The following is a 13,667-nucleotide window of genomic DNA, read 5'->3' as shown; positions in this document are numbered from 1 at the left end:
AATCTTTATAATCTTTAGTACACTAATCTTTATAATCTTTATAATCTTATAAATAAGTTCATTTCCTTTTTTAAGATTTATTTATCTATTTTCAGACAGAGAGAAAGTGTGCATGCACATGCACGGGGAGGGGGGAGGGGGGTAAAGGAAGAGGGAGAATCCCAAGTAGACTTTCCACTCAACACGGCTTTATCTCACAACCCCCAGATCATGACCTGAGCTAAAATCAAGAGTCAGATGCTTAACCAACTGAGCCACCCTGGCGGCTCATAGGGTAATTATATCTAAGTAAAGCTGTGAGTGGATGCACTCACTAGGCTCCCTAACATTATACTTTCTCCATAAACTTTCAGGTGATACAAAGTATATATACAGTATTTTCTTTTCAGAAAGGAGACATCAGTTCACTATTTTCACTTGTGTACCATATACAATGTTCTGTTCATTCAAGTCTTTACTACCTTTTCAGCTTCTTTGAGCCTACCCTAGCCATTTTTTATGGATGTTATGAATGTTTCCTCAGGGATAGGAGATTAATGGCAATTAAATGACAGAAATACAGACGGGATTTCAAGGTATTTGGAATTAAGGAGGGCAAGACTAAAACATCCAAGGTAGATTCACAATTATAAAAATAAAAGCAAAACAAATTATATAGTCTAGTGGAAACCTCCTCTTGTCCCTTACTACATTCCACAATTATTTATTCTAGTTTTAGAATAAATACCAGGAAGAATTTTTTAAAAGAGGAATCAATGAAGATTAAGCATGATTTGAAGGGAGTGGAAAACTTTCTCTTGATGGTAAGGAGAGGGCTCGTACTCTGAGAGGACAGAGGAGAACCTACATAAAATGAGATTTCAAAGATTTCCCCCAGATTTTTAAAAGGGAAGACTTTAAAATATATTTCTTCTGCTAAAATTTATTTTATACTTTGGTAAAATCTTACCTATTAAGAATTTTGCATCAAATAAACACTGAAAGTGGAATGTCAGTACCTAAAAGCAGGCTAACTAGAGATATCTATATGCTTAAATAGTAGGACTGCTTCTTTTATAAAGACTGCTTCTTTCTGTAAATTCTTAAAATTGGTCCGAGGAAAAACAATTTTAAAAAATACAAATCAGAATCTTGTTTTTCAATTTATAAATTTACATCTTAATTTTTCAATTTTCATATTTGGGGTTTAAAAAATAATGCAACATGGTTTCGATCTTTAACATGGCTACACACTTTTAGAGTAACCAGTTTCCTCTATTTTTACTGTGTAATTGGTTTGTGATGTTAGGGAGCCACTTATAAAGAAACTACAACAGACTCTGGAGTCAGGGAAACCTTGGTTTACATCTAAGTTCTGCCCCTTACTAACTATATATTGACAATTAAGTTCTCTGAATTTCAATATCCTCATGCAAAAACTAGAAACACTAAAAAACTCATATAGTGGTTATAAAAGTAGTATGTACATAGCCATAAAGAACAGTGATTAACAATCAGACTTTGGAATCAGATTGCCTGAGTTTGAGTCTGCACTCTGCCATTTACTTGCTTGCTATGTAATCTTGAGCGAGTTTTTTCAAATCTTTCTGTACCTCGGTTTCAGTTTCCTCAGTTTTAAAACAGAGGTAAAAGCAGAAAGGGGAAATGTATATTATGGAAAAGTTTAAGAAGTAAAACACAGATACATATAATACCACAAATCTTAATACCATCAAAAACTGGTGCTGGGGACACCTATAGGAAACACTTTCTAGGGGTGCCTGGGTGACTCAGTCACTAAGCGTCTGCCTTCGGCTAAGGTCATGATACCAGGGTCCTGGAAGAGAGCCCCACATCAGGCTTTCTGCTCAGCAGGGGCCCTCCTTCTCCTTCTGCCCCTCCCCCTGCTTGTGCTTGCTTTCTCTCTCTTACTATGTTATGTAGGTAAATAAAATTGTAAAAAAAAAAACCAAACCCAAAACACTTTCTACAAAATAGAATGTTCAGGATTGAATAATCATTAAGATAAAAATGAAAATACAATCCATTTGACAGAAGGTAAAACCAGAGAAGCAAAGAATTAAAGAAAGAATGGTACTCTTTTGGAAGTAAATATGTATGAAGTTTTTTATTCATTGTTGTCTTTTCTTAAATTCTAGGAGTATCCCAGAACTCACTTTCTAACAATATAAGACTCAGAAAAATTCTTATCTTTTTCTTTTGTTGTCTCACTGAAATTTGAGTCATATGGAAAGGTCTTGATTACCTATAAAGTTGTATGACATGAAAGCATCTGAATAGATAACAAGCCTTGGACTGAGACATGTTAATTTCTGCCGCAGCCCTCAACAGTAAATAAGAATTATGGAGCTGTGCATTTCAGCTTTAAATTCTGCTAAATCCCTGGTACTGTAACAATAACAACTAATTTATGGAAAAAATGAAAAAGTACAAAGAAATGGACATTATTATTGAAATGTCACTTCAAAACACATTTTAGACAAAACAACATAATAAAATGTACTGCCTCTTAATAGGCTTAAACACAAACCTTTCCCAAAACATCTCCACTGCCTTTAGTATAGTTTGGAAGAGTACATGATCTTCTCGGTTTTTTCCTCAGTTCTTCCTGTTCTGATAACTTTCTTTTCAAAAGTGCTTCAATGTGTGGCATCTATAATTTGAAAAGAAAAATTAACTACAAGTAAATTACTCCTGTACTAGACAGCCTAATGACATGTCTCTAATGACAGCAGAGAAAAATCAATAATTTGGACAACTCAAGAACATAAAGTTATTAGACAGGCATTACTTTAAAAGAATGTGGTTATAGGGATGCAAAACTTTCACCTTACTGACTTTATCTTAGTTAGAAAATACACAACCTACAATAGGACTTCTTTGCAACCTTATACACGTAAAAAAGGTTAAGTTTTTAAAAAACTCTATTGTCACTTTCTTTCATTTTCTTTGCCACCACATATACTTACGAAATCCCTTCAATGAAGTTCTCAATTTGGTGTATTATTAATTTCATTTATTGGGATCATTACATTAGAAATACAAACTGTAATTTCTTTGAAAAAAGTATTCTATCATTTTGTTAGCCCCTTTTAATGTCTAGTAAGTGACTAGACTATAATCCACATGTCTTAGAACCCCTCAAAGCAAAAGTGCCCATAACACTGTAAATAAAAAATGAATGATAAAAAAAATTATGGATTAGAATTTAATTAAGAAAAATATTTCACATATACATGGAAACTATACCTGTTGTGTTGTAGGAATGTCAATATTATGTGTTTTTAGTTCATTTTGCAACTGAGCCTCTTTTAATTTTGCTTCTTCAACTTGGCCTAAAATTAAAAACAAAAAACAAACAAACCTACATCGATTTGTAATAATCTCCAAAATATGGTTTTTGAAAAATATTTTCAATCTCTTGGGTTTTTTTCTCCTTGTAATGAGTAATGCTAAAGTAAAAAAACCCAAGTGACTATTTTAGAAATTCAAAATGAAACTAAAAGTCTAAAATTAAGATTTGGATCTAATACACAAAAATGAGAAACAAAATGTGGTTTTATAAAACCAAAATTTGGTTTTAAGGTAGTTAAGGAAGATATTATATATATTAATACTGCAAACTCCAAGTAATCTTAGAGAAATTGTTTAATCCTAATACACATGACTATATATAACATACATAATCGCTTAAGTCTGAGACAAGAACCAAATAAGACTTTATATATATATATATATATATATTTACTTATTTTTTTAAATGGACAGACAGAGATCACAAGTAGGCAGAGAGGCAGGCAGAGAGAGAGAGGGGGAAGCAGGCTCCCTGCTGAGCAGAGAGCCCAATGTGGGGCTCGATCCCAGGACTCTGAGATCATGACCCGTGCAGAAGGCAGAGGCTTAACCCACTGAGCCACCCTGGCACCCCCAAATAGGACTTTATAAAAAGAATCTTTAGTGCTACTACTGATGTATTATCTCATCATCCTGCTTAGTTCCCACTGTCCTCTAAATATCATTGGATATACAAAAGTGAGTACTTTGAGGCAGGCAGTACATTTGTCAGTTAATAGATCAAAATTTCAAGTATGTAATTAACACAAAGACAAAACCATAGCAAAAAAAAAAAAGTCTGACAAATGGAGAAAGAAACCACAATGCCTTGTTTTAATAGTCTATAAAGTTTGGGTGGCTCAGTGGGTTAAGCCGCTGCCTTCGGCTCAGGTCATGATCTCAGGGTCCTGGGATCGAGTCCCGCGTCCGGCTCTCTGCTCAGCGGGGAGCCTGCTTCCTCCTCTCTCTCTCTCTGCCTGCCTCTATGCCTACTTGTGATCTCTGTCAAATAAATAAATAAAATCTTAAAAAAAAAATTGCAACAAACATTGTGCATTGACTTAAAAATAAAGTCACATATTTCTATATAGTGTGTGCTGCCCTGTACAGCTCCATAGTGTGACATACTGCAGGTATTTTAAGTAAAATACACATAGTCCCATGATTCAAATTGAAAATCAAATTACATGTCATTTCTCCAGTAATACTGTCTCTCAATACCTTCAGCCAGGACTTGGAATTAGATATAAACATTACCATCATGTCAAAAGCCTTAATTTTCCACAGAGATTTCTAATTTAAAAAATCTCAAATTTTTATAGGTAAGCAAGATATAAATTTATTTAAAGTGATGGAATACATCATTAGGTCAAATGACAAAGAATATAAGCAATCATTACTGCCTTACTTCCTTACATTACTGAAGCGTTCTGCAGTTTTTCTGTAGTCCAGGAAAGTAGACAATTTTTGGGTTTCATGGTCTCAATCTTCTGTCTTACCATTTCCCAAAGCCTAATTTTTTACTACATTTGAATACAAAATGACTTACACTTCATTTCATCAAGAAGCTGGTTGCTGGCTTCAAATAAACTTCTATACACTGTAATATTCTTAGATAACTGGTCCTTTTCTTTTGTAAGTGCTGCCATTTGTTGCTGCTTCTTAACATCTAAGAAAAACATTCAGATCATTCAAACAATTCTAAAATTGTGACCTCTCCAAAGCATGTCATATCATGATTAGGTAACTAATAAATACCCTGTTAATGGAAAGCAAAAATAAAAAAGTACCACAAACGTAAGGAAAATCCTCTATTTTCCTAAAAACTTACCATTGTAAAACATAAACGGTAGGATATATGGTTCTAATGTTCTTGATAGAGCTGGTAGCTGAGGCTCAAATATAATAAAATATTCAGTACTATCCCTTCCAGGACTATTTTCTGCCAGCACTAGATTCTGTAAAAAGAAAAGAGCAGTTAGGGAAAACAAGATTTAAAATAGTATTTGTCAACATATAAATGTTATGTATCTCATTGTATGTTTCCAAGTTAAGTGGTAAATTTCAAAGACAATAGGCATTGACTGATCCTTAAGATTCATTAACATTCATTAAAACATCAGAACCACCTAAAACACAAAACCTTACCTCTTGGTATTGGTTTGAAAGCCAAATGATCTTATCAATGAATAGATTATACAAAAATTATATGTAATAGACAATTATTTTTTTAAAAAAGTATCTTTTCCTTTGGAGCAGAAGTATCAATGGCCACTTACGATCTTGACCTGCAGTCTTTTTGATGCCAACCTTTAAGAAGTTGAAGAAGTGCTGAAACACCTTATGGCATAAAAGTTATAAAAACAATCACAAAGACATGCCCAAAGCCCAATGCTGAGTTTAAGTTACAGCTGTTACCATGGAAGTAGACCCACGAGTCCCAGGTGACCAAAGCTCCAAAGACTTTTTTTTTTTTAAAATGTATTGTCTTCATTAATGCACAAACAAAACACTTTTAATACAATTTAGCTTAAGACCACAGCATGTAACAAGTAAATAATACGAATATATTTACATCCTAAATTATTTTAACATTCTTTACAGAAAATAATAGATACTAGCTATTTTATTTTTTAGACCAGTACAAATCATAGATAGAGAAGTAGAATTTTTTTAACAATTGAAATCCATAAAACACTGTAGGACAATTCATGAAATGAAATTATAAATTACAGATAACAATTCTTTTCTTTCCAAGAAATACAGACTACAAGTCCACCATTAAACCAAACTGCAATCACACTTAAGTTTCTGAAAGCTATTTTCAATGTATTTACATGAATATAAACACATTAAAAATAAAATACTGTTCACATTTTTAAAATGTACACTTTATAGTTCAGCAGTTTGCTACCAGAAATCAATCCAATTTGTTGATCAATGCAGGTGAATGTTTAGATACCAATTTGTAAAATTTATGCACAGTATAAGTAGATGGTACTATATCCTTTCACTTAAAATTGCTTAAAAAATTTTAACTACTATTTATATAGCAGAGAAAGTATCTTTCAGTATTTCTCTGGGTGTTTCCTAGAATAATGAGAAAAGGACTCATCAAAAACAGTTTATTTTAATAGGTAATATCAAATTTCCCTTCAAAAAATCTGTCAATTTATCTTCTCATCATTAGTGTGTAAGACTATCTAGTTTCCCTGAAGCTGGCCAACAGTTCATTATCAAGTTCTTTTCCCCCAAGTTTTTTAATCCCAAAATGGATTAAAAGGAACCAGTCATTTAAACTAGCACTTCCCTGATTGGTACTAAGGGCATGCTTTTTGTTTACTGGTCCTTTATACTTTCCCTTCTATTAACTGCTTGTTCATATTCTTCTCTATGCTTTACTTTAAAAATTACTTTGTTTTTCTACTAAACTGTCTTTTTTCTTATTGATTTGCAGGAAGTTCTTTAGGAGATTTAAAAATATGTTTAATGTACCTAGTCCAATATTGGGGTGTGGGCATAGCAATATTTCTACTTAATTAAAAACATATTTTTTTTATTGTGTGGTAGATAATGAATCTCTCTACATACCCACCATCCAGGGTCAATAATTATCAATATATTGCCATTGTTCTTTTAAATCTGTTTAAGATATGGTTATAATAAAAGTTTTAAATTTTTATGTAGTTAAATATAAAATCTTTTCCTTTATGTCTTGTTTAAGGAGGCCTTTCTTATTTCAGAGGTTTATACTTTGCAATTTCTGATGCATAACTTACCAAGAAGAAACATGAAAGAAATAAAAAGAACTGGAGTCCATAATCGGATCCAAGCACAAATGGGAATTTGGAATATGAGAAATGAACAAATACATAGCAGAATAAAACTGAGGCACCTTTTTTAGAAATTTCCAGATCTAAGTAAGCAAATAATATAGAGAATCTGAAAATAGTTAACAAACTTGAACAGTAAGTTTAGATTATAACTTAAAGAAAACAGTACACATTCTTTTCAAGCAAACATGGAACATATTATGTCCTGAGCCAATATTTCCTAAATGTTCATATTGTTGAGAATTACCTGCTTGATAAATAAGAGCCCAGAGCCCTAACCTAGACTTACTAAATCAATGTATGAGTCAGAAGCCAAGGAGGACTGTTTTCTGCTTGATATTCAGTGTGGTATTAGGAACCTCTAGTGGAAATTCATATGTATGACACAAAGCCTTGATTCTACATGCAGGTGCAAGGAAACAGTTTAAGTCACCATCTTAACTTCACAAATGTATATAGCTGGGGGTAGCAATTTCAAATGTCTACATGGGGCCGGGATCAGGGGAAGTGCCGAGGAAACAGGACAAAGGTAGGGTAGGCTAGGTGTAATCTTCCAACACAAACTTACTTTTGCACGTTTAACATGTCTCCCTTTGTCTTTGTTCAACATGTGGCTTTCATTACCTAATTTTTGTTAGGGTACAATAAAATTTCCCTTTACTCTCTACTGTAATAAAAGTGAAGGAACAGTGTGAAAACAAGTAACAAATGGCACTTGGCCCTCAGTGTCAAGAGATGAAAAGAAGTGACATGAATACAAATGACCGGAAAATCTTTCTGTCGTAAAAGAATCATGGTCTAGTATTGCCAGGTTTTTAGAATTCTCCAAATACATCAGAAATGCAGACTGTTACGTTAAAAACTCTATAACTTTAAATACTGGAAACTAAACTAAGTGAGATAAAAACATTGGGGGTAGAGGACACTGGGGAGGGAATGTGCTAGAATGAGCACTGGATATTCTATAAGGCTGACGAATCAGACCTGTACCCCTGAAAAAAATACATTATATAATTAAATAAGTTTAAATTAAAAACAAGAAAACAAACAAAAAAAAGGAAATGCTGTAGGGGTGCCTGGATGGCTCACTCAGTTGGGCGTCCAACTCTTGGTTGCAGCTCAGGTCATGATCTCAGGTCCTGGGCTTGAGCACCTTGGGGGGCTCTGTGCTCAGTGGGGAGTCTGAGGATTCTCTCTCCCTCTCTCTCCCTGCATCGACTCTTTCCCATGCTCTTTCCCTCGAATAAATAAATCTTTTAAAAAAGGGTGGGGAGTCGCCTGGGTGGCTCAGATGCCTAATCAGCTGCCTTTGGCTCAGGTCAATCGCAGGGTCCTGTGATCAAGCCCCATGTTTGGCTCTCTCCTAGAGTGGACCCTGCTTCTCCCTCTGCCGCTATTACCCCTGCTTGTGTTCGTTCTCTCTCTGCCAAATAAATAAATAAAATCTTTAAAAAAAAACTGTAATGGTCTCTCACTGATAGACCAACCAACACATCTACTGTAAGGCAGGTACAAGCTGTCAGGCTCCCCAACTGTAAGCCTAATGTTATTAAAACAATGCGGTATTGGCACTGGTTTAGATATAAAGATGAATAATGACAATAAAAAAAAAAGGTGACACTTCAAATTAATAAAATGGATAATTATTCAATAAATAATACCAAGAGATTAGGTTAGTGAATTTGAAAAAAAATGCAAAAATAAAATCCAGACAAATCAAAGATTAAAGGCGTAAGAATACTAGGGCAGGAACTGTGAATTCAATCCTCCCTCAACTCCAATATAAACAAAGCTAAAATCTAAAGGACAAACTCAGGAAAATGTAATTATATACAAAAGAGCATGAATATCTTTAATATAAAATTTAAGAAAATGATGAACATTACAAAAGAAAAAGCACCAAGGGACAATCCTAAAAAGATTAAGAATAGGAACAATGTTCAACCTTACTAGTAAAAAAGTATTTTTTGAAATATAGGCAACTTGGGTTAGAATTCCAAAAATCATTCATATTTAGGGTTGGTAACATTATGTCAGACAACACACATATTTCTGGTGGGAATAAAAATTGAACAGCAATTGGCAATAACTAACTACCAGAAGGCTTAAAATGAACATATCTCGCCACCAATTCTACTTCTAGTAATTTTTTTTTTTTTTTAAGATTTTATTTATTTGAGAGAGATCACAAGTAGGCAGAGAGGCAGGCAGAGAGATAGAGGAGGAAGCAGGCTCCCTGCTGAGCAGAGACCCTGACGCAGGACTCAATCCCAGGACCCCGAGATCATGACCTGAGCTGAAGGCAGAGGCTAAACCCACTGAGTCACCCAGGCACCCCTCTCGTAATTTCTTAAGGAAACAATCAGACATGCAAAAGGATACACACAAGAAGAAACCTGATGAAAAGCACTATTGGTAAAAACAAGTTTTGGAAAGAAACTAAATTTCCACTTAGGATTGATCAAATAAATTATGATCATCAATACAATGATGTAGGTTTATACATACTGATAAAGACATCAAAGATGTGTTAAATAAAATTTTTATAAGAGCAGAGTTCTAGTATATTAATATTTTACATCCCACCCATGTATATAAATCATATACACACAGGGTATCCATGCAGTATTTGTGTATATACATAAAAGTCTGGAAAATAACTAAATTGCTAATCATTACCTCTGAAGGGTGATAAAATAGTGATTGTTTTTTAAGTGTTTGCGCTGTGTATTTTTTATACAAGTAAAAATTTCCATTTTGAAAAAAAAGAGTAACAAAGATAAGCTGTTTTGTTAATTTTTTCTCTTTATGTATACATTTTACCCAGGCTAAGTTATATTCTGTTTCTATCCACAGAATGGTAACTTTTAAATATATGAATACATGAATGTATTATCACTGAAGCTAAAAATCATTACAGAGAGAACAATCATCCACAGGGAAAAAGAGGTTCTTGCTCAAAGTAATAATAATCCCGGGGGTTTAATTTGTAAGAGTTTACAGCAAAATCACAAAGTATTTCCACTCACTTTCTAATTTAATGGTAACTTAGAATATTTTCATAGTTATACATACAAAAGAATAGGTATTATAATACTGTGGTTTAAAGTATTAAATACAGTAATATTATCTATTAGAAGATGTAAAAATTACCGTAATTTCAGCTGAACCTTTCACAAAGGGAAATTCGAGTGTTCTCACTTTCCCGATAAACAGTGGTGTATCCGTATCTTCCTCATTAGAACCTTTAATGGTAGCTACTACAGTGCCAACCAAATCAATTCCAGTATGATTGTTATAGTTATCCTTCAAGTAAACAATAAAAAACTAATTAGAAGAACAAGAAGATTAAATCCAGAAAAGGACATGATCATATCAGAAAATACAATATAAGCCCTAAATATTCAATTATCCTGGTCATTCTTATTTCCAAGCACAGAATTCAGTTCTCAGATTAAGAGCTCCAAGGGCAGGAAATAATCCCAGGCTTCCATCTAATATAATGACTTATAATTTTCTGTATCAAAAGGACTCCCATTTTAAAATTCCACCTTGTTACATACTCTTAGCATCTATTGATCTGGGGGAGAGAAGAATGATTCACTTGTCTAAAACACCAAAACACACACACCCCCCAACACAAAAAATTGAGAGAAGTATCCCACCAGGAAAATTTCCCACAAAGGTGAAGTCTCACTACTGTGTTTTATATGCTTCTAATAACAGATTTGGCAACTTTATTGCTGCTTTTTCTCCCAATAATCAGAAGTTTGAGGAGCTCACTATGATCAATCATCAGAGCTGATCTCTTAAAAAATAATTACTTCCTTCTTTCTCATCAGTGAAATAGACACTGAGGATTCAATTTACCTCACACAAATTCGTAATACATACTGGAAATAGGGGATTAAAGAAAGGTATGTATTAAGGTAGGCAGGCAAATTTCTGCATTTTTGAGTCTGTTCTACTTGGTATACTTGGATGTACTGTATGTATACATTCTCTGTATTAAAATACAAAGGTGTTTATAAATATTTCATTCATCCACACAAATTTTCCCTATAACCTTAAACTGAATAATTAAGATCTGACTCTATAAGTAACTATTCTGCATACTAGAAATAATTTTTGTTACTCTTTGCAACTTTGGAAGTAAATAAACATTACCGTAATAGTAAGATGTAAATCTTTGACCAAGGTCCTACTGGCAACGGAGCGAACATTTGAAACAGCTGGTGTAGCTGGCTGAATTTTAGGAACTAACTTCACAGGTTGATTAGGCAGAACATCAACTATAATCTTACGTAACAAAAACAGCATTGCGATTAAAAATATATTGATGATTCGGTGTATAAGAGTAAGACAAGACATAATGTTAGCATATACTAAATAAAATGCAATCTTACATTCTGAAATAGATTTCCATTAATCTCCTAAATCTAATCAACTTACTTTTTAAAATTTAAAAAAAAAAAAAGGTTTATCAGAGATAAACTTAGGTTGTTAACAGCCATCTAAGAACAAATTTAGGGGATTTCAAAATATGGTAATTTGGTACACTAACCTACTGAATGGCAATGATGTATATCAAAACTACCTTAAACTTCATTATCCAGAATTCTAATACACAAAATGTTATTAAACTGAAAGTTTTTCATGTATGGTTGACAGAAGCAACCTTACCATGATACACACGAAAATGCTTACTGGACTCTTCAAAATAAAGAGAAATGGAAAAGTAACTTCCGCAAATGGTCATATTCATCAACATATATTCCTAAAATTACATTATTTGTATTTTATTATCAATAATTAATTGTATCCAATAATTAATTCACCTTTAAACAAAAACCATTTCATTCTTATACTAAGCAAGAAAATGTGAAAATAACTATGGTATATAAAAAGAGTAAGCAAACCTGTTCACTGTTAAGAATATTTGCTTTATCCATCATAAACCCAAACTGGATACAGTATGTTCCCACTTTGTTAGGAATTGCTTTATCCCTATGTTAAAAAGAAAGAGGTAAGATTACTATCAACATTTAAATAAGGGGGGAAGGAATTCAAATCATTGACATTTCTGTTCTTTCCACAAAAAGTCAATGAATAAAAAAATAATTACTATTACTACATTCACCTTTATTTAACAAATATTTCCTGTAATACCAGGCTTTATCAATTTTTCAAACCCAAACAAAGACCATAAAATGAAAACTAAGAAGAAAAAAGAAAAAGAAATCCATAATAGGTACATCATAGTAAAACTGTTGAAAACAAAACTCAAAACAACCAAAGAAGAATGGAAATAATTACTTTTCAATGTAACAATAAGGTTGGGGTGCCTCATGGTACACCTAGTTTTGGCTCAGGCTGTAATCTCAGGGTCTTGAGATCAAGCACTGCATCTGCCTAAGACTTTCTTCTCTCCCTCTACCCCTCCCCAGACTGACACACTATATCTCTCAAATAAATAAATCTAAAAATAATAATAATAATAATAGTAAGACTGACAGCTAACTTCTCAACATAAATGATAGGACAGTGAAGGCTGGCTTAAAAGTACTGCAAGAGGGCGTCTGGGTGGCTCAGTGGGTTAAGCCGCTGCCTTCGGCTCAGGTCATGATCTCAGGGTCCTGGGATCGAGTCCCGCATCGGGCTCTCTGCTCAGCAGGGAGCCTGCTTCCCCCCACCCCCTGCCTGCCTCTCCAAATACCTGTGATCTCTCTCTGTCAAATAAATAAATAAAATCTTAAAAAAAAAAAAAAAAGTACTGCAAGAAAGAAACTGCCAATATAAAATACTCTTCCAGTATGAAGGTTTATGAGATAATTCATCACCAGCACATGTACACTAGAGGAAACACTAAAGGAACTTCCTCAGATGGAAAATGATACGAAATGGAAAATCTGAGTTGCAGATTAACAGAAGAATAAATGAGTTAGTAAATCTAAATGAACACTAACTATATGAAATAATAATGTATTAATAAGTTTAACATATACAACAACAAAGGCATCTTAGTTGCAAGAGAGAGAATGATGTTAAAGTGTTCTAAGAGTCATTCACTGACCAAGAAGAGGGTAAAAATGCAAAGTGTCATCACACATTGATATAGCAATTTAACTATGCATGTTGTAATCTCTCAAAAAAAATCAGAAAAATAAGACTATATTAACTACCAAGTTAATAAGGAATAAAATATGATAACTAATAATAATAAATTCATAAGAAAAAAGAAAAAAGAATAGTAGGATCAAATAAAAAATTGTAAGACAGAGTCAAAAACAAGTGTTTTGGTAATTATTTGTATGATTTAAACTTTTCACTTAAAAGATTATTAAAAAAAACAATTATAGGGATGCCTGGGTGGCTCAGATGGTTAAACACCTGCCTTCCACTCAGATCATGATGTCAGGGTCCTAGGATTGAGCCCTGGGTCAGGCTTCCTGTTCAGTGGGGAGTCTGCTTCTCCCTCCGCCTGCTGCTCCCCCTGCCTGT

The 13,667-nt window shown here is 33.5% G+C and overlaps 1 protein-coding gene across 4 annotated transcripts in view; it reads right to left on the bottom strand.

Annotated features, from left to right (window-relative positions):
- SMCHD1 (structural maintenance of chromosomes flexible hinge domain containing 1) overlaps window positions 1–13,667 on the bottom strand; it is a 146,862-nt gene that overhangs the window by 33,169 nt on the left and 100,026 nt on the right. For all 4 annotated transcript variants that reach the window (XR_004277866.1, XM_032309219.1, XM_032309220.1 and 1 more), the window contains 7 exons: window positions 12,086–12,173; window positions 11,334–11,465; window positions 10,320–10,472; window positions 5,165–5,291; window positions 4,883–5,002; window positions 3,250–3,335; window positions 2,531–2,653 (listed from right to left, as the gene is read on the bottom strand). Coding sequence is in view for 3 of the 4 variants with exons in the window: in XM_032309219.1 (XP_032165110.1) it covers window positions 2,531–2,653; window positions 3,250–3,335; window positions 4,883–5,002; window positions 5,165–5,291; window positions 10,320–10,472; window positions 11,334–11,465; window positions 12,086–12,173 (829 nt within the window). In the remaining variant the exon portion in view is untranslated. The remainder of the gene's footprint in view (window positions 1–2,530; window positions 2,654–3,249; window positions 3,336–4,882; window positions 5,003–5,164; window positions 5,292–10,319; window positions 10,473–11,333; window positions 11,466–12,085; window positions 12,174–13,667) is intronic.

This window comes from Mustela erminea, chromosome 13, assembly GCF_009829155.1.
Source record: "Mustela erminea isolate mMusErm1 chromosome 13, mMusErm1.Pri, whole genome shotgun sequence".
NCBI classification, from domain to species: domain Eukaryota; kingdom Metazoa; phylum Chordata; class Mammalia; order Carnivora; family Mustelidae; genus Mustela; species Mustela erminea.
Note: the sequence above shows the minus strand (reverse complement) of the source record. Positions and strands in the feature narration are given on the sequence as shown.